We start from the raw sequence: 25,273 nt of genomic DNA on the forward strand, positions 1-25,273 counted from the left end.
TTTGTTTCCCCCCCTCCAGCTTTGAAAGTATCTTGTCTCCTCATTGGTCATTTTGGTCAGGTGCCAGCGAGGATATCTTAGCTTCTTAACCCTTTATAGGTAAAAGGGTTTTTCCTCTGGCCAGGAGGGATTTAAAGGTGGTTAGCCTTCCCTTTATATTTATGACAGCCTGTATCACACAGCCTCTTTTACATTATTCCACCTGAGTAAACATCCTGTCTCTAAGGGTATGTCTACAATGCAAAACAAAACACCACGCCCCCCCAAAACAACCCCACAGCCGCATATGTCAGAGCCTGCATCAACTGACTTAGGCTTGTGGGCAGGGGTGAAAGTAACTTAAAGGACTTACCAGTACGCCAGAGTCCTGAGCGGGGGCGGGGGCTCAACTGGAAGAGGCGTGGCCTCAACCGAAAGAGGTGGGGCCTTTAAATCAAGATTTAAAGGCCCCAGCTCACCCCGGAGCTACCAGCTGCAGAGGCAGCTGGGAGCTCCAGCAGCATTTTAAAGGGCCTGGGGCTTCCTGCAGCGGCCAGAGACCTGGGCCCTTTTAATCACCGCCGGAGCACTGCCGCTGCCCGGGGTAGCAGCGGCAGGGCTCCGGTGGTGATTTAAAGGGCCCGGGGCTCCCCACAGTGGAAGTTGCACCAGGCCCTTTAAATCCCTGCCCGAGCCCAGCTGCCAGAGCCCTGCGGTGATTTAAAGAGCCACTCGAGCCCCACTGTCGGAGCTCTGGCGGTGATTTAAAGGGCTGGGGCTCCCCACAGCAGCTGGAGCCCCGGCCCTTTAAATTACCGCCGGGGAAGCGGTCCGGTACGGCAGCTGGTACGCCGTACCGGACCGGCTTACTTTCACGTCTGCTTGCGGGGCTCTCACTACCGGGCTAAAAATAGCTGTGTAGACATTTCTGCTCAGGCTGGAGCCTGGGCTGAGACACCCCATTTCTCCCCCTTGCTGGGTTTCAGAGCCTGGGCTCCAGCTCAAATGGGAACATCTACACTATTTTTAGCCCCGTACAGCAAGTTTGAGTCAGTTGACCCAGACTCTGAGACTCGCTGCCACAGGTTTTTATTTGCAGTGCGGACGTATCTAAGCTTTCTACCTCCTCCTCTATGAATTTGAGAATTGATGCTCAATACACCAAAAGTCATGCGATACTTACCTCTGAGCGGTTTTGTCTGCATTCTTTAGCATCCTATGTGCTCAGCTGGTTTTTTGGACAGGACAAACTTTACTGCATTCATTTTATGTAACAATTTGCTTCTGTTGCCAACAAGATGCAGCCTAAGCTACAGCAAGTCCTGCATCACCGAGAACATATGCTACCTATGAGATAAGGGTTTCATGTTAGAAGAACACACCTATGAGAGATGAAATTTAGTTACATAAGGGTCCAAACCTGCCATCCTCATTCACTCCAAGTAGTGGGATTATTCATGGAGAGAAGTACTGCTCAGTGTGAGAGAGTGGCAGAATCAGATCTGCGACGGAAAGGAACTGAATGTTTATTATGTATTTGAAATTACATCAATGGCCACAGAGATTGGGGCGGGTGATGTGGGAATTTTATAAATCTAAATTAAATAAAATATATCTCCTTATCCCAAGAGTTAAGGTCAAAATTGTGTCTGAATAGAATCCAGCTACCACAAGGAAAAATATATTATGCCTTCTCACCAGATTTCATCTCTTTACAAAGAACAAAGCAATGGTTCAGATCCTCGGCTACAACCATAAAGTGCACTCCATAGCTCAGGATGGGAGCTGCAAACGTAGCTTTTGTGTTTTCCCAATCCTGGCCCTACTGCAAAACAAGATGATCCCCTGGCATAATTTAGAGCAGGCTGAGGGCTGCTGCAAATTACAGCCACTGCCAATGACCACAAGAGGCCAGTACTACAACCAGAGATGAGTGGGGCATAGCATCATCCAGTCCATGCCTCCTATTCCCAGACATGCCTCCTCAGGGAGGATGGGCTGCAGAGGAGCTCCAATGCTGGCTCTACACCATGATTCTCCCATGATGAGGTATGATGTCTCCATGTCCAAATTCTGCTGGGAATATGGTACAAAACCTCTGCCTCGCTCCCATGGAGCTGGGCCTATATGTCAGAAGGTCTGCAAATGAACAGCTGACACATCCAGCCACTTCCTCACAGCCATATAATCACTGATCATGCGTAATCACCCCAACTGGCTTGCACTGCCCACTCAACGTTAACTCCCAAGCTCCCCATGGCAGCGGGAGCTAGGGTCAGGCATGGACCGTATTCATCTGCTTGATATGTGGTGGAGTGAAAGGAAACCCATGTATGGCTAAGCCGCTACAAATTTAAATGAATAAATTAACATTTATAAACACACGAGCGCTTGAGTAGCTCACCTATCAACTATAGAGCCTGGTAACTTGCCAGAACTTTGGAGCTAAACCTGCTCATTGCCTCCACTGAGCTCCTAGTACCTAAGTTCTCCAGGGTAGTGGGAGTGAAGAGGCAGGCAATGACTATACAGCTCCTTAAAGTTTTGGGGGGGTATCCTGAAACTCTGGGTCTTAGCCACGCCGAGGAAGTGTTTATGCCTTAAAAAATTGTAAGGGCTGATGGTGAAGGTAATTTCCAAATTTAAATTAGTAAGTAGCTAAGAATTTTAAGCATTCTAAGTGCTGATGGATTATCACCAGAGCTGCAATTGATGAGTTAGTGCTATAAACACCTGTTTATGACTCAACTATTTTTATTTTAATCAAGAAGCAATATGGCAAGCAGAGCGACAGACAAGAAACATGTCCTGAATATAATAGTTTTGAGTTTATGTAGCATCTGATATCATCTCTCCAAAGCTCCCACCACTGCCACTGCACTGAGCTTGATTGTATGGGCTTTCTTAGGGATGAAGTGATAAGACCCTGATTTTTTTCCCTACAGAAACATGGCATAATTCACCAGTCTATCATACACACTATTGTGACTTTAGATTTAAAGGGATAATGTCAAGTAGTTCATAGTCAAAAATATGACCTCCCTTAAAATTCTTATCTGCTGGTAATCTCTGGTTTGGTTTTACACTGGACACTGATTTAGCAGTGTCCTTTAGATACTGTGAGCTAGTTTGTAACACTAGATGCATGGAAATCAATCTCAGATAAGAACCTTAACTGAAGGATTTTCTTAACAACATTTTAATTCTTTCAGTTGATAACCTCACTGCATTTAGACAAACATTAAGATTCACAACCCTGCTCTGAGGTAGGCAAGGATTAAAAAGCTCAGAATATCAGGATTTAGACTAGACAGACAAGGGGGAGATAGTAACTTTTATTGGACCAGCATCTGTTGGTGAAAGAGACAAGCTTTCCAGCTCCACCGAACTCTTCTTCTTTAGAGATGAAAATCTGTGATTTACCTAAAATCACACAGTAAATTAGGGGAAGAGCTCCTAGTCCTGGGTGCTAACAGCTAGATCATACTTCTAAAATGTCACTGAAACTTGAAACGAAGGAGTCTTGCCTAATCCAAACAGGGTTTTTACACCAAACGGGCCTCAAGATGTTCCGAAAACATGAGTTACTCCTCATGTCTGTCATTGTTGCCTTTCACCTTTTGTCACTTAAACTTACAACCTTGAAAATTTAACACCAGCTGAAGTCATTTGAAGATGATCCTGTATACACATTTGCATTTTTGGAGGATCAAAAGCAGGTGGCATTTTCTTAGAAAGTTTCTTTAATTTCTCTCTCTTCCCCTTGCCCCTTTTCTTTTTTTCCTAGTCAGACACAGAGTTTTGGGATAAGATGCAAGCTGAATGGGAAGAAATGGCTCAGAGAAGCTGGATTTCAGAGAACCAGGAAGCACGTGGCCAAGTAACTGTCTCGACCAGTGAGAAGGTAACCTCAGTAACCTATTAACACAGCACATCCTTTCTGTACAGGTTTTAGAGTCACTCTCCTCAGTGTCTATAAGGGGAAAACAAGGAAATGCCTCCCCACAACTACACGCTACCTGCCACTAAGGTGAGAATTTCTCAAGAGCTCAGCTCCCATGTAAGTACCTGAGTAAGGGTCACATTTTCACAAGAGCTCAGCACTTTGAGAGCATGTTGGGATCTGAACTCTTTGGAAAATCTGGCTATACGTGTCACAATAGGAGCTGTGAGGTGCTGAGCACTTTTGAAATCAGGCCCTAAATCAAGTGTGTTGGGCATTTGAAAATCTGGCCCTATGTGTTCAAAAACTTCCCATCCTAGGAATTAATTTCTCTCTCCCGACTCCCCATCTCCTTTATGTATTTTTCTTTGATTTATATTCTCATTTGCTACACATATTAAAACACTCTTTACCTTGCATTGGCAGGAAGGTGGATTGGACAACCCTAAAATTCTGATCCCTAGGATTTATGACCCAGTTTCTATAGTCCTTATTCAGGCATTCATTTCTCTCCCTCAAAGCACATTGCCTGAGAGCACATCCACTCCAGGCAGAGATGACCAGGCTTCATTGGCTGACACAAACTGGGTTGCAGTCACAGAGTAAGGCAAACCCTGTTTCAAACCTAAAACAAGCTCAAGTGCTTGCAATACTGAGCTGCACCTTAGGTATTCATTGAAGGTTTCAGGCTATGTCATAAGTGCAAGCACTGAACCGACATGGAGTTGAAAGCACTGGGGGAGGCTAGTCCATGCAAGACATGCTTTTTTTGCCAAAGTTTGATGTATTTGGTGCACACTGGGACCAATCCTGCTCCCATTGAAATGGATGGGGTCTACTGTGTAGGAAGTAATTATCTCCTAAAGTATAATACTTTTGTGAGGGGTTCCCCCTGGGAGCCTCTTCCTCAATGTGAAGAGAACAATGCACACTTGTGATAAGCCAAGATTTTCCCCCAAGCACTCCAGTCAAAGCTCACTGGTTTGGATTAAAACATAAAATTAATTTATTAACTACAAAAGATAGATTTTAAGTGATAGCAAACAGATCAAAGCAGATTACCTCGTAAATAAATAAAACGCAAACTAAGCCTAAGATACTAGAATGATAAGATATGAACTAGCGAATTCTCACCCTGAGTGATAAACAGGCTGGCAGATTCTTAAGGCGCAAGCTGTTTTTCCTTTGCAGCTTGGGTTTCCCAGGTTTTCATACACAGGCTAGAAACCCCTTTAGCCTGGGACTATCACTTCCCCCAGTTCAGTCTTTGTTCCTCAGGTGTTTCCAGGTGTGTTGTTGTAGGGAGAGTGAGGTACCATCAGGATGTCATTTCCCCCTTTTATATCTTCTTCCCACTTCCTGGAAAGCTCTTTTGCTGTGACCTGAGTCAAACAGTTCCCATTGGGTAGTGCTATCTCTGAGAGGTTTCTATTGTATACAGTTCCTAGGGAAGTCTTTGTGCTTGTGTGCATTTCCTCAATAAGCCATTAACATTGTTTGGACGTTTTACTTTTGTACCCGAAAGACTGCTTGTGGGTGTTTTCAATCTCACAACATGTTTCAATAACATATACCTAGCCAAACTGCATAACTTCACATACGATAGCACATACAATCCAACAAAATATTAATGTCTAGCAGATCAAGACTTTTAGAATGATACCTTAAAAGGCATATTTTGTGCAAAACATATCCTAATTATATGGCAGTGGTGAATAAGGGGGTGCCAGGGTGTCACAACTTTCTTGGAAACTAGGGTAAATATAAAGGGCCAGTAACAAGTGCCCCAGTCTGTTGGATCTGAACCACACAGTTTTACATTTTTTTTATTGAAACTTTGCAAGGGAACTCATACCATTTTCATGCAGCAAAGAAGTTTTACACCTAGCTGGGAAATGATGAGCTATTTAACTGTATGTACTTAATGTTCCTTGCTACTGTGTTTCATCACTGAACCATTAACTGTCTGCTCCAGGGCTATTATTTTCATACCGAAAACCCTTTCAGAGACTGGCCTGGTGCTTTTGAGGAAGGATTGAAAAAACTGAAAGAAGGAGACCTGCCCCTCACTATCTTATACATGGAGGCTGCCATTCTACAAGACCCCAGTGATGCAGAGGTATTCACTCCCCTGCCTTTATCTAAGGAGGGGAAGTAGCTACAAGTGTCTCACTTCACCTAGCGTAGCAAGGATGGGGAGGATTCAAGGTCAAAACCTTTGGCAGTGGTGATTACGTGAAACAAAGTGGAAGGTAACAATGTGTATGGAGTATCACATACTTTGAAATGAATTAAGCAGAGCTGATCAAACAATGAAAACTTACTTATTTTTCAGTTTCAAAATTTCCAAGCTTTTATTTGAATATGTTAATCAGTTTTTTTAAAAATTATTTGACATGACCATCAAAATGTTTCAGTTACCAAAAATTCTGGCAAATGAAAAATGTTTATAACCATTTTCAATCAAATACATATATATATTCAATCAAGATATATTTTTAAAGTATTTCTTTTGTTTTGTTTGTATTTTGGGGGGGAGGGAACATTTCAACAGTTTTTCACAAAAAAATTCCATTGTAGAAAAAGACCATTTTTCAATGTAAAAAAATTTCCACCCCGCTCTAGAATTAAGATATTCTTCAAATCTGTATTGCAGGTTCCTAGCAAACATTACAGCATTTTTATTTGTAAACAATAATCTCAGAAACACATAGGAATACTGGCTAATAGGTAAGGAAATGGAAGGTTCTGAGATATGGCAGAGAAAGTTAATTGTAGTTGATACTAGCATACAGCAAAAGCTAGGACTGTAATATATTTGTAAGGCTGCATGTGCTCCATCTGCTGTGTGTTTCGGGTATCTAATGTTAAAAGGCAGTGTGAATTATTTGAATGTTAGAGCTGAAATTGATGTGTGGGATGTGGAAGCAACAAAAAATAGCCTAGAAATCAGGTGTGAAGAAAGGAGGAGCCAAAGACCGAGTCCTATAGGCCAGCAAGAGAAAGGATTTCACAATTACCTGACTGACATGATGCAATTTACATGAAACTGTCTGAGGAGCAACATGAAGCAGAAATAAGCCACTTACCACGGGTGCCGTGAAAATACTGATGTTTACTGTACTGCAGTATTTGTGGTATGTCATACGTAGAAATCATAAAGATAATGGAATGTCAAGAATTTAATAGGCCCACTGAACGTTTATTATTTGCATTAAAGGCTGTGTTACAAGCACAATTTCAGCCTGTATATCTGTCACAAGGTGGTCTACTCATTGCTGTGTGGCGCATCCTTCTGGCGATTAGCTTCGCCCAATTCAGTGCCCCCTTTCTTCTCACAATATGGCCACCTCGTGACTCAGCCCTCCGGCCAAGTCACTCTCTGTTTTCCCCTTTCGGGCAAGTTTTTTCAGAGTCCTTCTCCACTGGCATCCTCACCCACTGCACTGACTACATCACTCCCACAGTGACTCGGGCAGTCTTCCCATTCACTGCCACTAGCAATCCCATTCTGCAGGGGATGATAGGGGAACCCAGACCCGTCCTCTGCAGTGGGTTCCAGTCCAGGGCCCTATAGCAAGCAGTTAAGGTCTGCAGCTACACTAACCTTACTGCTCTCACCCATGGACTATTTCTACTGTGCTTCTCCAAGCTTTTCATTCTTCAGCCTTCCTAGTTAGACTCCCCTCTCTCAGGCCTACTAAGGTTCTTCCCAGGTTCCTATGCCCCATCCTTCTCCCTTACCTCAGGGGGAGAGATTGCAGACTTCCTCCCTGCACTCTCCCATGTTGCTTCCAGCCTCCTGGCTTTATAGAAGTCCCACCTGTTCCTTCAGAAATGAGCTTCCTTGTAATTAGCTCCCTCCCCACAGCCTAAATCTTATGCATTTGCAGCTTAATTGGCTAATTGGGACCACCCCTCTTAATTCAGCTCTTCCAGGGCTGGCATGGAGAGTACACCACATCACAGTACTTAAAAGCTATGACTTTTTGGGGAGAAGGGCATTCCTTTCATTGTGCCAGGGTTTATGGGGCAAAATATTAGAGGACCAGATCCTCAGCTGGCATAACATGCTATAGCTTCACTGAAACCAGTGGAAAAGAAAGAGTGGGATTCAACATAATACTGTAAAGTCTGTCTTCAGATATGCACAGGCCACTGCACCTAAAATCAACAGGAGTGGTTGTGTATGTGCGTCTGAGTCCTGCTGTGTCTACTGCTGTATGTGCCTGATGCAACAAAATGATGGTGTCGAATCTCCCTCACATTGTAGGGGTGAAACTATTTTCTTCCGCATTTTCAGATAAAAGCCATTTAGAATGTGCAATAACTCAGCTGTGAGAAAACAGTATGGGATCTGACAGTGTAGAATCACCATTGACTTCAATGGGAACTTCACATGGATAAACGTGGCCTAAAGATATCCAGAATCACTTTGGTTTGTACTGTTGGTGTATTGGCAATAGAAGTACTGTAGTTAGGCCAGTGTTGGATACATGCTGCTGTCTATATGTGTCCATTTATTTAAGCAAGCCATAGGGAGATTGCTCTGTGATTCCAATTGCACTTGGGGACATATCATAAAACAACAATTATTATTTTGCAGGCCTGGCAGTTTCTTGGTATAACACAGGCAGAGAATGAAAATGAGCAGGGAGCTATTGTCGCCCTCCAAAGGTAGATGAAGATATTTGAAAAATAATGAATCCCATCAATATTAGTTAATGGATGCCTGTGCGTATGTCATCTCACACTTGTGTTCTGACCTTTTATATTTAATTGGGGGGGGGGGGAATGAGTGGCATACAGAAGAGATGTGCTACCTCTAGTCTCCATAGCATGATTTTGCATTCCTATGGAGTTAATGGCAATATTAAATATTATATTTAATTAACTAAATGGAAACACAAAAGAAAACCTATGTGTCACAACAAACCTGAATTAGGCACAATGCAAATAAAATGTCTTTTCAATATTCTAGACACTTGATATATTTTCTAAAGGGTTTCTGTCTTAATGAAAATGTTTTCTTAATTGGATGAGGCTCCTCTCAACCACTGAATACTAATTGATGGAGAACATTGCTAGGTTGATGGGAATTTAATGAGCATGCTACACCTGTTAAGTAAATGCCTATTCCTAAATATCAGTGTTATTATTCTGCCTTTATCTGTAGTGAGTGTTGCTGCACTATATTCCGTTTCCACTCGTAGCCGAGTATACACTCCAAACTTAATTGCATTAGCTATGTTAACATTCAAGCCAATTTACCTAAGGATACTTCAATTATTGTAACTCATTTATATGTAATGTAATCTTTTCCTTACCTGCACAGAAATCCAAAGGATTCCCTGAAAAAGTTTGTCCCTGATAGGTTGAAACGTACAACAATGCTACTCACAGATACAGTGGACCAGATTCTCCTGTGCATTATGGTGGTGTAAAGCTGGAGAAAGCCTATGGAAGTTCATGGGCTGACTCTGGCTTTACAAAGGTGTAGCGGAAGGCAGAATCTGGCCCAGCAGTTCTATTGAAAAGGATGGGCTTTGGTTTCAATCTTCAAAATATCTTTTTACATAGCCAAATGCTTTCTACAACTGCCCACTTCTAGAGTACTCAAAAATCTTCTATTTGTTTATTAGGCAGGTGCTATTAAAAAAAGGCTTCCTCCCACATTTGCTATGCCCTGCTGATAACAGAAAGTGTGGGGAGTATTAGCTTTTTATTTATATAACACCGTAGGCACAGATGGCACATAACACACACAAACAAGGCAAGGTCCCTGCTCCAAGATCCTGCTGTCCTTACTAATGTGAGTGGTTCTTTACGCACACAAGCAGTCCCAAGGAAGCCACTAGCACTACTTTTATGAGTAAGGGTTGCAGGATCAGGCCCTGAGTTGGAAGAATTGATGCACTGCATTTTGCTAAATGAAAGTAAGATATTTTTCTTCTCTGTTTAGGTGCTTGCAGCTGCAGCCAAACAACTTAAAAGCTCTGATGGCCTTGGCTGTGAGCTACACTAATACTGGCCATCAACAGGAAGCCTGTGAAGCGTTAAGAAACTGGATAAAGCAAAACCCAAAATACAAGTATATAATGAAGAGCAAAAGAGGGTCTCCAGCACTTACCAGGAGAATGTCTGAGCCATCAAAAGAAAGGTAAACCTGGATTAGCATCCTGAAGAAGTTAGGCCCAGATTCTCGGCTTCTAACTTCCATTGATTTCAATGAAGTTTCTCAAATGTACAGTGCACTGCTCAGATATTTTTAAGTTAGATAGGAACATAAGACCCAAGGTCCATCTAGTCCATTATCCTGTCTCTGACAGTGGCCAGTACCAGTTGCTTCAGAGGAAAGTGTAAGAGTCCTCCAGTAAGCATCGTGGGATAGTCTTCCCCTTATTGGGTCTCATTCTGGTCTCTAATAGTTGGAGATTAGTTTAAGCCCTGAAGCATGAGATTTACTATCCCTTCAACAAAATTTATCATTAAATTATAACGCTGGGTGTTCTTGATATCCACATAAATGTCCAATCCCTCTTGGGGAATCTTGCTAAATTCATGGCCACAGTGACTCCCCAGTGTCTTCCTAAACAATCCCAATCTTTTAAATCTCTCTTCATCAGAGAGTTTTTCCAGACCCTTGATCAGAGCCCTTCTTTGAACCCCTCTAATCTTGCAATATCTTTTTTTGAGATGGGGTGACCAGTACCGCACACAGTATTCCAGGTGAGGCTGTATCACTGATTTATAGATAGTATGATATTCTCCACATTACTGTCCAGAAAGAGTAAGAAAAACAATTGCAGTTAAAGTGATTAAATCATTGGATCAGGAAAATCTTTTTTAAATATGGTATAGTATCCGTGCGAACACACACAAGCACATAGTCCATTCAGAACATTTAGAAGTTGTGCAGCAGTAGAAGGTAAACTTTCCCTTTACCACCAGTTCCTATTGTTATTTTGGTAGTCGATCTAAACATTAGATTTCCACTTACATTGGTGGTGAGACGTATCTATTTCTGAACTTTTTAAATACCTTCAGCAACTGCTTCATAGACCCAAAATGCTGGGAAGATTCCATTTAATGCCATTTTGAAATGGGGCGTTATGTTTATTATTATCAACAAGCCTTGTGCTAGCAAGATCATTTTGACTGAGCAACAATAAAATAGGGAACTTCTGTTGAATGATGAAGTGTGTTATATTGGGCTTAATCCAAAGTCTGTGAATTTAGGAATCTAAATTTTGGCATCTGTCTTTGAAATCTTGGCTGTAGATTTCAAAATCTTTATCTAAGACTCTTGAGGATTGACCACCATTTTTGCCAACCTGGTTTCCTTGCTTTAACCTTGAGAGAAGCCCCTAATCCATTTTTTAGGGTGCCAGAGAGAATTGATACAGCTTCAACAGCTCTTATAGCCCATATTTTAGATATGCTTGAGTTTTCAGCAGCTCTTTGGCTTAGTGACAGTAAACCTTTGAACTCTAATGGCCAGTTCTCAACCAGAGTTGGAATAAGTCATTACAACAATTGCACTGAAGATGTCTATTTGCACATGTTTTAGAGGAGTATAAAGACTTGAATTGCTGGCTGTGCAGTAGATGGTGCAGCATTTACAAAGAACTGTAAGATGCAGCGTGGTGTTATTTTTCACCCTTTTCTAGTTCATTACTTGAAGAAGTAAAGGAATTGTACCTGGAGGCAGCTCACCAGAATGGTGAGATGATAGACCCAGACTTGCAAACAGGACTTGGAGTGCTCTTCCATCTGAACAGAGAATTTAACAGAGCAATAGACGCATTTAATGCTGCCTTAACTGTTCGGCCAGAGGTACCTATTATGATTTTGCATTAAAAAAAAGTATCATTTTACAAGCCACTCTCTTCCTTTCCAACTTGAAGCTGACCAGTATTAATGAGATGTCTCTTCAGCCATTAAAATTTTAATACCTGAAATAGAAATGTTAATTGCAAGAGAGCCCTAATGAGAAACAGATTTATGCATGTCCAATTTTTGGCTGCACACGGATTCATTGGAGTAATTTTATGAAGTTGTCTAGAATCATGAGTCAGATCCTCACATTCCACACCAATTAACAGCGGGTACAAGTATTTTCTGGACTGTTCATTACTTTCGAGGGCCGGGGAAGGTCTCATATCCTTCTGTCTTAAACCAATAGTAGAAAACTCTCATTTTGTTATCAGGACTATTCATTATGGAACCGCCTTGGAGCAACCTTGGCAAATGGGGATCGAAGTGAGGAAGCTGTGGAGGCTTATACTAGAGCATTAGAAATTCAGCCAGGCTTCATTAGGTCCAGATACAATTTGGGAATAAGCTGCATCAACCTAGGAGCCTACAGGTGAGTTATGAAAAGAATATCAACATTTAAAGCCAAAAGTAAGGTGGGCTTCTAAAAACTGAAAAATTATTTTTGAGTTAAAAGTCTATAACATGTATTCTGATCTTTGTTTAATTTAAGATATTGTTATAATGTTTGGATGAATGTAAAGCATTTTGGAAGATGGGATAATATATATGAATATATCTTAATGAGCCACCATTTCTGCCAATTGACAGTACAATATAATAAAACAATTGAAGAGTATGTTATAAAAAGTTAAGGCCCCAGTTCAGCAAGGTACTTAAGCACATAGAATCATAGAATATCAGGGTTGGAAGGGACCTCAGGAGGTCATCTAGTCCAACCCCCTGCTCAAAGCAGGACCAATACCCAACTAAATCATCCCAGCCAGGGCTTTGTCAAGCCTGACCTTAAAAATATCTAAGGAAGGAGATTCCACCACCTCCCTAGGTAACGCATTCTAGTGTTTCACCACCCTCCTAGTGAAAAAGTTATTCCTAATATCCAACCTAACTTCCCCCACTGCAACTTGAGACCATTACTCCTTGTTCTGTCATCAGCTACCACTGAGAACAGTCTAGATCAATCCTCTTTGGAACCCCCTTTCAGATAGTTGAAAGCAGCTGTCAAATCCCCCCTCATTCTTCTCTTCCACAGACTAAACAATCCCAGTTCCCTCAGCCTCTCCTCATAAGTCATGTGTTCCAGTCCCCTAATCATTTTTGTTGCCCTCCGCTGGACTCTTTCCAATTTTTCCACATCCTTCTTGTAGTGTGGGGCCCAAAACTGGACACAGTACTCCAGATGAGGCCTCACCAATGTTGAATAGAGGGGAACGTCCCTACCTCTCCTCCCAGTTTAGTGTCATCTGCAAACTTCCTGAGGGTGCAATCCATACCATCCTCCAGATCATTTATGAAGATATTGAACAAAATCGGCCCGAGGACCGACCCTTGGGGTACTCCACTTGATACCGGCTGCCAACTAGACATGGAGCCATTGATCACTACCCGTTGAGCCCGACAATCTGGCCAACTTTCTATCCACCTTATAGTCCATTCATCCAGCCCATACTTCTTTAACTTGCTGGCAAGAATACTGTGGGAGACCGTGTCAAAAGCTTTGCTAAAGAAGACTCAATGGGACTAATCATGTGCTTAAAGTTAGGCATGTGCTTAAGTGCTTTGCTGAATCAGGGCTTACGATCCAAATATCTCAATTTGTCAGAACAAATGTTATAAGGCAACAAAGACAGAGCACTGGGCTGGGAGTCAGGAGACCTTGGTTTCAGAGCTGATTGCGGGAAAAAGTTCCCCATGAATAATTTCAACAAAAATGAAAAATTTTTTCATCTAAATTTTTCTCTGACTTTTTTGGAGTTTTTGTAAAAAAGAAAAATGAAAGTTTGGGGAAAAAATATTCTTCAGTTGCAGAAAGTAGAAACTATTAATCAAAAACTGACATTTCACTTGAAAATGGCTACTTGTCAGAAAGGAAATTTCCATTGGAAAAACTTTAATGGAAAAATTTTGACCAGCTCTCCTGAGGTCATTTCTGGCTCTTCCACTGAGCTTCTGTGTTTCCTTGGGCAAATCCCTTGATCTCTCAGACTCATTTTACCATTTAAAATGAGAACAACATTACTTACCCTCCTTTGCAGAGTGTTTTGCAATCTATGGATGAAAAGCACTAAGTATCAGTTGAGAATTTCAAAGCAGTGCAAGTGATTTTATCTGCCATGAAACTTAAAATCAATAGAAATATTTCTGTAATTAAAAAAATCAAATGAAAACAGTTGATTTTAAAACATTAAATGTTTCTTTGCAATGTGTGAAACACTAATAATGCAGCACCGTGAATATGAAAGTGAAAATTAAAATGACTATTGATTTGCATTGCCCAAACTGAACAAAATGTGAAGTAAACATTTATTATAATTACTACATTTTTCATCACTAATGAGACATAACATGCTGTATCAAGCTGGCAAACTGGGTGATTCCAATGGCTAGCAACACTATTCCTCTACCCACAAAGATGAAATTAAAAAAAAAACAAAGAAATGCAGATGCCCACTTGAAATGGTTCAATCTACATGTTAGTTTTAAGTCTTGTTTATACATGAAAATTAAACCAGAATAAAGTAGGGTGTGAATTTTAAGGGGATTAACTATTCCTGAGTAACTCCATATGTGGACACTCTTATTCCAGAATAATAGTACCTAATTCCAAAATGGATTTCTCTAATTTGGAATAAGGCTCTCTTATTCCAGAATAAGAACATCCACACATGCAGTTAATCAGGAATAATTACTCCAGAATAACTCCCCATCTAGACAAGCCCTTACTAGGGAAGGGATGTCTTAACAGAATGGTACAGTACCTAATTTTCTATAACACCTACACACTCAGTGCAGACAGCTTTCAAAACAGTGATTTCGGGCCAGATCCTGGAGTATGTTCAAAGGCAAAACTCACAGAGCTTCAGTATGTTGCCAAACCAACCATTCAAAAATCATGAGTCAGATGCCAAAAAAAATCAGATTAAAAAAAAAAAAGACACGTTGGGTTCTATTTGTTTGTCTTCTGGTTTTTGAGCCTTTAGGTCTACTAAGTTCCTTTTTGTAATTATTCCAGGAGGAAGCCAAACAGTTTGGTGTATTTCCTGGAAATAAAGTCCCACATACCCATTTACCATTAAATGCATATTCCAGGCACTTGGTTTATTTGAAAGTGGGGGTTTTCCCCTTTAGTGGCTCATTTTCCACACTTGCCATCAAAATGCCTAGCCACTGGACTGGTGTGCCAGCAGCCAGCCTTGTTTGCTTCTATCTTAGGGTTTTATATGGCCCCCATCAGCACAGTCTCCAAGCACCTCACAGTCATAAAGTATTTATCCTCACAACTCCCTTGTGAAGGGAGGAAGTGCTATTATCTCATTTTACAGAAGGGCATCTGAGGTCCAGAGAGACTAAGTGACTCACCCAGAAAATCTGTGATGGAGCAGAGTCTTGGGTCTCCCAAGTCAGTTCTCAAACAACTGGACCATCCATACATGCCTATCAGATCATAAGACAAGATGGTCTCTCTCCATAAACCCATTTCCTGTAAGTCTGTGGCTCAATACACATTTCATACACGGATCAGCTTCTCTGTGTGAATCAAGGGTAAAATCCAGGTCTGTGTAAAAAGAGTCCCAAGTGTCAACAATACAATTAAGATAACAAGGCACGTGTATAATGGAATTCATAACCACACTAAGGAGAATTTCCCCAGGCACTTGAGTAGGTTCATCTCTGCATCACTATACAAGTGGAGCCTTTTTGATACATAACAATGAAGTCTTGCAGCAACACTTTTGTCCGGAATTGTTAAAGGCAGATCAAGCAAGAATACTACAAAGAGATCGTGGTCTCCCATGTTGTCAGATAATGTGTTTGATTTTACCGTAATGCCTTAGAAGGAAGACAAAATATACTTTATTTTTTAAACAAAAGAGATTATGTTGTAATATGTGGATGTTGCCTTTCTTTCCTCCCCACACAGAGAGGCTGTCAGCAATTTTCTCACTGCTCTCAGTTTGCAAAGAAAGAGCAGGAATCAACAGCAGGTTCCCCAGCCGGAAATTTCAGGCAATATCTGGGCAGCTCTCAGAATTGCTCTGTCTATGATGGACCAGCCAGAACTATTTCAAGCCGCTAATTTGGGTGATCTGGATGTTCTGTTAAGAGCTTTTAATCTAGAACCGTAAAAAAAAAGCAGCCACGTCACGAAGATGTATTAGGAAATGCAAAACTCTTTCATTACCAGTTTCAAAATGATTACGGACACTTTCCAAAAGATCCTGGGCCGTAGAACACTAGGGGAAGTTCTACCAGACATCAGCCAATTCCTGGAAATCTTCAAAAGCACAAAACTTTGTAAATACTATTGAACTCAAATCAAGGATTAAAATGAACAGCAGCTAATCTGACAAAGACCTGACCTAGATGAAGCAGTCATACCCGAAGAACCTTCATCCCATGCAAGATATGCATATATATATACACTCACACCTATACAGAGAAAATACATTTAAGACAAAACCTAATAATCCTTGTTGCACGTTAGAGTGGGAAGCAGCACATCCAAGGAACCTTATTGCTCATTGCACTAAATTGACACTGCATGCCCCTACAATGTGGAGTCCCTATACTTTTGTTTGTTTGTTGGCCATTCTCTTCAAAGTCCTACTTCCACATAGCTCTGACAGGAGGTACATGTACGGTAGATATATTTTGTGGTGAATATATTAGCTTGCAATCAATGAGGGCTTTGTTTGTAAAGGTACCTTGTTTCAATTTTACTTTTGGACCTAATTCACAGGCCCTCAGAGATGGAATTCAGGAGGAATTCTGCACATGGAAGATTTACAGGGTTAGGCCCTTTATTTACTAGAGGGATGAGCTTTGTAAGCAGAAGCAGTAATTTGTATTAGAATTTTTGTTGTTTGTACCAATTACGGCCCCAATCCTGCAAAGAGCAGGATTCTGCCTATGTGGAGGTCCTGGTAGGTTTCAGGCCTGTGTATGTGCGTAAGCACTTTAATCTTTTGTAAATGTATGCTGTGCTTTTATTTATTTTTAAAGTAGGAACAAAAGATTTAATGAGATATATATATATATAGCCTTGTTGGCATAAAGGACCAAATATAACTTCTTGACACTAGATAGAGAGCTTTCCAAATCCTAGTGTTAAAAATGCAAATAGGGTATCAGTTATAATCTCAAGTGAATAGAATATTTATTATGCATGTACCAGTAGTTTCACACACACACAAAAATACAGATTAATTGGAGGTAAATGTCATCTTAGAAAAAAAATGAATCTCTTCCTTCAGCTTTCCACAGAAACTAAAGAAGAATCTGTTTAGGAGCAGATGTCTACAGACCATACTCTGGGGGAAAACTTCCACTGAAGTGAAAAGATTTGCCTGAATAAGGACTGCAGGACAGGGGCTATAGAGGTTGATCCTGCTCTCACTGAAATCAATGGCAAAACTCTGATTGACCTCAATGGTTGCAGAATCAAGACCTTAGTTTTCAGTAGTGTTTAAAGCTCCTAAAATAAAGCCTGCACCTACATGGTTCCAAATGCTTCCTATGAAGTACTGAGCACCTTCAACTCTGACTTCAGAATGAGTTTTTCAGCACATATTAGGGGTTGGGTACAATGCACATGTATAGCACAAAGGGAATCCATCCACCCAAGACAGATCTATAGAGTTGTACAGAGTTAATTTTCAAGTACTGTGGTTTAGGGTTTGGGGGGTTTTCTTTTAGTACTTTCTCTAAATAGTGAAAAACATTTTTACATTAAAGATATACTGCGTTGGTTTGTGTTTAGGAATGGACAGGACAAGGTAGCTATTGCAGGTGAAAGCGGAAAAACTAACACAGTCCCTTTAAATGACATTTTACCCTCCCCCCGCTCCCAAAGAGCTGTATCAAAAAAGCCACTGCACAGATTGTAGGGCAAGGAGTCTACTTCATTAGTACAAATAAAAATTTTCTTGCAATTGTCTCTTATTTTGAGCAACCACTTAAAGGAAAACACCTTGTTTAGCTATGCCAGAAGGTGGACATTGGATGTGGTTTAATTAGGGCACAATTTTATTCTTGAATGTCTGGGAATACCCCGCAGATAAAAGTGTACAGTGCAGGTGATTCCATAAACATTTCAATATATACCCCACAGGGTTTCCATCAGCCCTGCCCCTTACCCATCCTGGTCCCCACCCAAGCTGCTGCTGGGACCTCGCCATTCCCCCCACACACCTCGAATGAGGGTGGGGGGAGGCTATGAAGGCGGAGAGCTCCCTGACGTACCAGTCATAAGAGCCCTGAAACCCCCACCCTGTTTCTACTCCTTTAAGGAATACCTCCTTTAAATCCCTGACCAAGCCATTTTATCTCACCACTGTATCCCTTCCCTATAGAATACTTGCACTGGACATCTGCCCAATGTTTACAAAATGAGTTGTAACACCATTCTCCTTTCATGTTTGCTCAGCTAAGCCCCCCTGAACCTGCAGTGGCAGTGGTCCACAAACTGGGGGGTGTGCCCCCTAGAGGGGCACCGAGGAACATCTGGGGGGTGGCAGGGCTCTGGCCAGGTACCACGGGTGGGGGGAGGGAGCACCACCCTGCCCTGCTCTGCCCCCAGTTCCGCTTTGGCCCCACCCCTGCTCCTGACCTGGGGAGCGTGGACACATTCCATTATTGGTAAGTGGGGGGTGAGAGGAAAAGTTGGGGTACCACTGTGCTATAGGAAAGGTGAAAAATACACTTCACCTTGGCCCATCTGGGAGTGAGGGGCAAATTCCTTTGCAGACACCCACCTGAGAAAGGAGTGACTAGTGCAATGCCCACAGGGGATCCTGACAAAACCCAGTATTTCACTACTTCCATGAGTGGGAGGGTAGGTGCTCCTCCTCTGCTTGGTTCAGATAAAAGAGGCCTTTTCTTGCACTGGCGAGGACCTATATAGTCCCCCACCTCTTTGAGTCACTGTGGGGAGGGGGTAAGTTAGCTGACCTGATCTGTGGCAGCAGCTGAAAATAACTGGCTGGGTTTCTAGCCCTTAAAGGGGCACACACCTTTTCCAACAAGCCAGACAACAGTCCCCACTGCTTCATGTGCAGTGAGATCATTATCTGATATTGTAATCACAAAGTCAGTGACTAAAAATCATCAGTTAAGAATGTATCATTAAAATAACAGCCCCACACAGAGGCGCACCACAGAATGGAGAAATGCTGAAACAGGGGCAGGTATTTGTAAATAAATAAGGGTATAACAACTGACAACTGCAGTTTTCCTTTAAGCGGTGAATACGAAATGCTGGCTGGGAAATTTCATTTTAGCTGAAGCAGGCTTGCTATATTCATATCAGCTGACAACAGTTTGCTCTTTTGCTTTGACAGTGATGTATGATGACAATTCTCAGCTATCAATGAGGCAGAGCAGCGGGTGTCCTGCAACTGAAATCTGGAAAGTGTGGGGTTTTTTGGGTGGTAAGAAAGGAAGGAGGCAGCTCTGGATAGAGGCAACAGAGCAAAGGCATAAAAGCTCAGATCTAGCTTTTTGCTCTCCCATCACACAAGTTCTTTCAGAACATCTCTGTGCGGATAATTATATTACTACAAATCTGGTAAATCTAGCCCTGCTAAAGTTTTATTTTTATGCCATCCAAAACAACAGTTAAACTGCTTGAATTTTCACAGATAAAATGACAAGGTTGATTTTCAAGACTGACAGTAGTTCACAATACCTCTGGTTTTGGACCATGTATTAGTAGAGTGGCTACTTTATTAGTTTGTTTTTAAATATAGGGTCCTGGGTACACCCCATGATCACCACCACCGAAAAAGGAGGAGGAAAAGCAGATGTCTACTGATTTAACAGGGGAGACATAGCTCAAATCTGTATTCCCCTGTTTATATACACACACAATTGACATTGAAGAGACTTGCATGCACAAATCTAGAGAAACCAAACCTGCCTCCCATAGGCACGTAAGGACCCCAAATTAGCAGAAGCACTGCAGTTCTGCCGTACATGGGGGTTATAGGCTACTGAGTGACCAGCTAAGGGAACTGAATGGCCCACTGAGCTGCTTCTAAGAGGCTCAACCCCATGAATGGTCTCCAGTTGCGTATGGCCAGTGGATGACCAACTGCATAGATCCACTGTCCAAAACTGTGTAGGTGTTGGGGGTAAATTGAAGCAGGAATAAATGCTGTCACAGCACATGGATTGTAGTAGTAGCCACAGAGCAGTAGAATTGGCGCCCCATGCCCTGCCAATAGAGTGTTTGGGGGAAGGGACACAAAGAAAATTCAGGCTGTTTACTCAGATTTTGTATTTGGGCCTTAATACCACAGAACATGGTGAGTAGGAAAATAGAGGGGGAAACTGGAACTACCAGAAAACAAAGGGAAGCTCCACAGAAAACATATGAGAGATCAAATAAAGAGTAAGAAAGGGAATGGGGGGAAAAGATATGCAGAAATATCCACAGAGTTTAGGCAAATCACAGCCTCCTTGGGTCCCTCATTTACCCCCTGCTGTGAAAAGGGGGACATAATTCTCATCCACCTTTGTGCTCTCTCCAGAAAAAAAGCACTAGGAGTGCAGAGTATTCTGTTATCATGCTGCCTATTTGGTCTGTTGTGGGGCAGTTCAACAGTTGGGTCAATTCTGAGAAAGCTAAAAATAATTGTTGAGTGTGCAGTGAGCTCAGCTGCAACACAAAATAGCAATTTCACACTGTGACCATTGCCTCTCTCAGCAGATGGAAAAGGCAACCTAAGACACCTTAGGGACAGGGTCAAGAAACTGGCATCTGAGCCAAAATGGCACTGCTTCTTTGGTTTTTCTTAATCTCACTTTCCTGCTTTCCATTCTCATTACTCTCCTGTTTCTCCAAAAGAGATTTGTTACCTAGCTAGGTAATTAATTTATTCTAAGGTTTGGAGTATTATATAATGTGTATTTCATGTCATTTAAACCACATTCCCGGTTGCAGAGCCCTTGGGGCAGTGGTTCTCAAACAGAGTCTGGGGTCCACTGGGGGGCCGTGAGCAGGTTTCAGGGGGTCTGCAAAGCAGGACTGGCATTAGACCTGCTGGGGCCCAGGGCAGAAATCCAAAGCCCCCACCACCTGGGGCTGAAGCCTGGGGCTCCAAGTCCTGCCTCCCAGGGCTGAAGCTGAAGCCCGAGCAACTTAGCTTTCTAGGGCCCCCTGTGGAATGGGGCACTGGGCAATTGCCCAGCTTCCTACCCCCTAATGCTGGCCCTAGCTTTTAGATGCAGAAAAACAGTTGTTGTGGCACAGGTGCCCATGGAGTTTTTATAGCATGTTGGGGGTCCTCGGATAGAAAAGGTTGAGAACCCCTGCTTTAGGGTATTGGTGACCTTACGCCAGATCTGCTCTGACAAGGTGCTGAACACCCTCAAATCCTGTTGTCTTCAGTGGGAGTCAAGGGTGCACACTATTTTGCAGGATCAGATCTAGTGCATGTATTCAGGTACTGATCCAGGGCTGGATTGTGATACCCTTGCTCATCCTATGTTACGCCATGAGTAGCCCCATTGGAGTCAATAGGAATATTGTGGAGTACAATTACTCAGTGAGAGTAAGGGGCTCCTTTCTAGTTATGTCTATACATTGCAATGACTCCAAAACAATTTGAACAGGGTCTCTTGTGTACTCAAGTTGATGTGCAGTTATCTTCAGTGGATGCCCTTTCCCAGTAGAAATGCAAACATAGTATTTTATGTAAAAAGTTATTAACACTTGTTTCTGAACCAACCCCATTTTTCCCTGTTTCTTTTATCCTCTCTCCCCGTCAAGAAACTATTTTTATGTCCACTTAAAAATTAAATTGAGGTTTCAAACAGATCTCTCTGTGTCTTAATTAATAGTGTTTTCTTACGATGCTGTTAGATAAAAGGTTTGTAAAAATGTGAATTTATTTTCTTTTAAAGAAATGCGTAGCCTCAGGTACAAAAATATTGCATGGAACAGTATTCACATATGAACATACCAAAATATTAACCCAAAGCATGCAAGATACATAATTTGAATGTAAATTTACAGACTGCATGATTAAAGCTCAAACACAGGTGATTTTTAACTATTAATTTATGTAATGGGCTATTTTAAATGGGATTTTAAAAAGTATTAGTCCAGCTCTAAAGTGGGAGATTTACTGTTGACATAAGTGGGGGCAGAATTAGACCAATGCTGACCATTTTTGAAAATCCCATCCTTATAGCTTACTTTGCACTGTAGATTTCACATTTGCTTTTAATATTTATTATATTAATTGTAGAAATCCTTGGAATAAGGTTTTTGCAGCTGCGTCTTTGAGATATTGATCTTTACAAGTGTTAAAGAACCGTGAGACTGGGGGATGGCCTACCCCTCTCGAAAACTGGCAGTTTGGATTTTCAGATTCAGATTTTAAGCTTTTCTTGACAGACTTAGAACAGATGCCACTAAACCAGAGCATCTGATTCCCAGAACCATCTCAAACCATCATGGCTTACTGCTATTGTGGCCATAATTTTCAAATGTAGCCACTTAAATCCGTGGAAGTTAATTTTCAGGCACCCAGTTTGAGAGACATAGGCCCTGAATTTCAGAGGTACAGAGTTTCTGCAGCTGCCATTGACTTCAACCAAAGTTGTGGGCACTCAGCATTACTGAAAACTCAAACCTCAAGGCTGGGCACTCAGAAATAATGGCCCCTTTGGAAAAACTGGGCCTATATGTCACACAGAAAGACAGTGACTAACACTGACTGATTAGATAGGTGATCTTACTACCATTCATAGTACACGGATATCCATACCACAATACAACTGGCACTGACTGACTGCCTGACTGGCAGCCACAATAGAGATGTCGAGAACTAAGGTCCCAGTCCAATCCCCATTGGAGCCAATGAGAACTAGATTGGACCATAAAGTAGTCCTGGAGCAATCTCACTCCAGGTCCATTTAAGAAATGTTTATAAGATATAAACGAGTCACATGGATACACCGTACAGTATTAACTACTCTTCAAATAACATCTAGGCTGGAAATAAAATATCTTATTATAGCCCTCTTCTACTCTCTTTTTCATTGAAAAGAGAAAATATATTGGGGACAGAGAGCTGCATGCTCTCAGAGAAAACATTCTAGAAGAAATGCAAGTTAGTTACCTTCTTAGTTAGCTGATCACATATGGACAATATGAAAAAAGAACATGTGACAACATTAAAAAGGAGGAAGATTACAGGGTCTGAACACAGAATAGCAATAACTGCTGGGGGAGAGGGGATGGAGGAAGAATCAGAAGGAATCTGAAGTTTACTAAAGTAGGCCCTGATCCTCCAAAAGCTCTCACATGCAAGCAGTCCCACTGAGCGAGCTTGCCAGGTGAAGACCTTCATATGCTTTGATCTCCCCTGCCCCCGCTCCCCACCTCTTTTGCAGAATTTGTCATTTACATTGGCAGAAGAATATCCTTAAGTTAGCAGCCTTTTTAATATCAGTACTCTATTGTAAATTTAGAAAAATCAAAATGTTTATATATATATATATTTTATATATCTGAGTACAACATATCTAGACTAAACTAAAAATATATTGTTCTGAAAGACATTCTATGCTGCTTCTGCCATATGCTGCATACTGTTTTTTAAAAGTCCTTACATCTTGCACCAGGTTTTGGCTTTATTTTTAAGCCAATTTACGGCAGACAGGAAAGAAGAGATTATAAGGTCTGTTCATAGTTACACCTGGACAACCACAATGACTTCACAAATGCCATGATCCAGCAAAGACTTATATGCATACTCAACTTTCTACATTGTAGACCCATGGTTAAGTACACATGTAAGCCTTAGAAGGATTGGGGCCTAAGGATGCAAAGGTGTGAACTAAGGCCGAATTTAACCCTATATTTGAATATTTACATTCTGTTTCAAATCGACCTAGACTGAGCAATCTGTGTCTATATATAACTATGGGGTGACAGGTTAGTCTCTCACAATAGGTAACTTTGCCTCTGTATACTCAGTGCATTACTAGCCATGAATAAATATTAAAACACAGAGCTGTAGTTTACTGATGCTTCAGTTTGATGTTCTCTTGCACTGCTCTTTAAAATAAACTGCTTCCTTAAAAATGAACTGTATGTATATTGATGTGTTTAATTTATTAAGCTTATAGATTTCAATTTGCAGAGCACCACAGTTAATGTAGTATTTTTGTACTGTGTTGGAAGCATGCCTTCCTGTGATTCTTTTCCACATATTAAATTGTATTTATAATTGTGCAATTTTTAAATATGTTTTAAAATAAACTTTGTCTGTGGCTTCAAATACTTGACAGATTTCTTGTGCAGTTGAAGATGGGCTTTGGTTGTTACTGCTTAAAATTAAATGGGGAACTTACTTCTCAGAGCAGATTCATAAATGACTTTTTTTTTCTTTTAAATCTGAGGTTTTCATTCCTAGCTATTTGAAAGCAGAGATGTGTTTCTGTGCTTAAAGTTCAGACAAGACAAGGTTGTTTTGTTCATCACAGATCTGATCCAAAGTCCATTGAAGTCAATGGGAGTTTCTCCAACTGATTCAGTAGCCTTTCGACCAGCTCCCATAAGGTTAGAAAAACAAAACGAAACACAAATGAACAATGCTTTAAAACAGGAAACCCTTAATACTTACAATGCAACTGTAAATATAATTAAAATAAAGATAAAGGGCCTGATTCTCCTCCCCATTTTCCTTGCTGTAAATCAGGAGTAACTCCGTTAAAGTCCATGGAACTAACTAGTGCAGGGCCATTTTAAGTAACAGGGGAATTGGGCCACATCTGCTTAGGGGGCAGATCCTCAGCTCATGTAAACTGTTATTAGCTCCTCTGAAGTTAATAGAACAATGACATTTACACCAGCCGAGCATCTGCTGTGAGGCATTTTCTGTCCCCTCAGAATTGCAGGTGTATTGAAATATTCTCTGAGTTTTTATTGGAATCATGGAAATTGTATCTTCAGGAAACTCTAAAGAATTAAGAATATTATGTCACAGGATCTTTGGAAAAGAAATCGGTAGGGGTTTTAGTGATTAAAAGTCTTCCACAAGGAAGATGCCTATATATTTAGAATAAACTTGTCAAACAAACTGTAGAATACAGATGCGGGGAATTCAGATTTCAGAATTCTGTTCTTCAAAATGTCCCTGTTTGTGAAATTAACAACTGATTGTCATCATAATAATATGCAGAGAAAGCTTTGGGAAGGCTTTTCCTTTTTCCTTGTACACTGTAAATTGCTCAGTGCATGGTAGCACTGAGAAGCCTATGATCTGAAGGGAAAAGCCATAAAGAACATGAACCTCATTCTGGAGATAATCAGTTTTTCCTATGTTTTCACTCAAGCAAACT

At 41.3% G+C, this 25,273-nt stretch overlaps 1 protein-coding gene across 4 annotated transcripts in view; it reads left to right on the plus strand.

Annotated features, from left to right (window-relative positions):
* Positions 1-25,273, plus strand: part of PEX5L (peroxisomal biogenesis factor 5 like) — a 204,759-nt gene that overhangs the window by 153,164 nt on the left and 26,322 nt on the right. For 2 of the 4 annotated variants that reach the window (XM_073359306.1, XM_073359308.1), the window contains 7 exons: positions 3,767-3,883; positions 5,898-6,041; positions 8,529-8,599; positions 9,885-10,082; positions 11,593-11,758; positions 12,133-12,290; positions 15,840-18,457. In XM_073359306.1, the coding sequence (XP_073215407.1) occupies positions 3,767-3,883; positions 5,898-6,041; positions 8,529-8,599; positions 9,885-10,082; positions 11,593-11,758; positions 12,133-12,290; positions 15,840-16,044 (1,059 nt within the window). In that variant the 3' untranslated portion in view covers positions 16,045-18,457. Of the gene's footprint in view, positions 1-3,766; positions 3,884-5,897; positions 6,042-8,528; positions 8,600-9,884; positions 10,083-11,592; positions 11,759-12,132; positions 12,291-15,839; positions 18,458-25,273 lie in introns of those variants that run through there. The other 2 variants (XM_073359305.1, XM_073359307.1) reach the window with 2 other exon arrangements.

Source organism: Lepidochelys kempii, chromosome 9, assembly GCF_965140265.1.
Source record: "Lepidochelys kempii isolate rLepKem1 chromosome 9, rLepKem1.hap2, whole genome shotgun sequence".
Classification (NCBI taxonomy): domain Eukaryota; kingdom Metazoa; phylum Chordata; order Testudines; family Cheloniidae; genus Lepidochelys; species Lepidochelys kempii.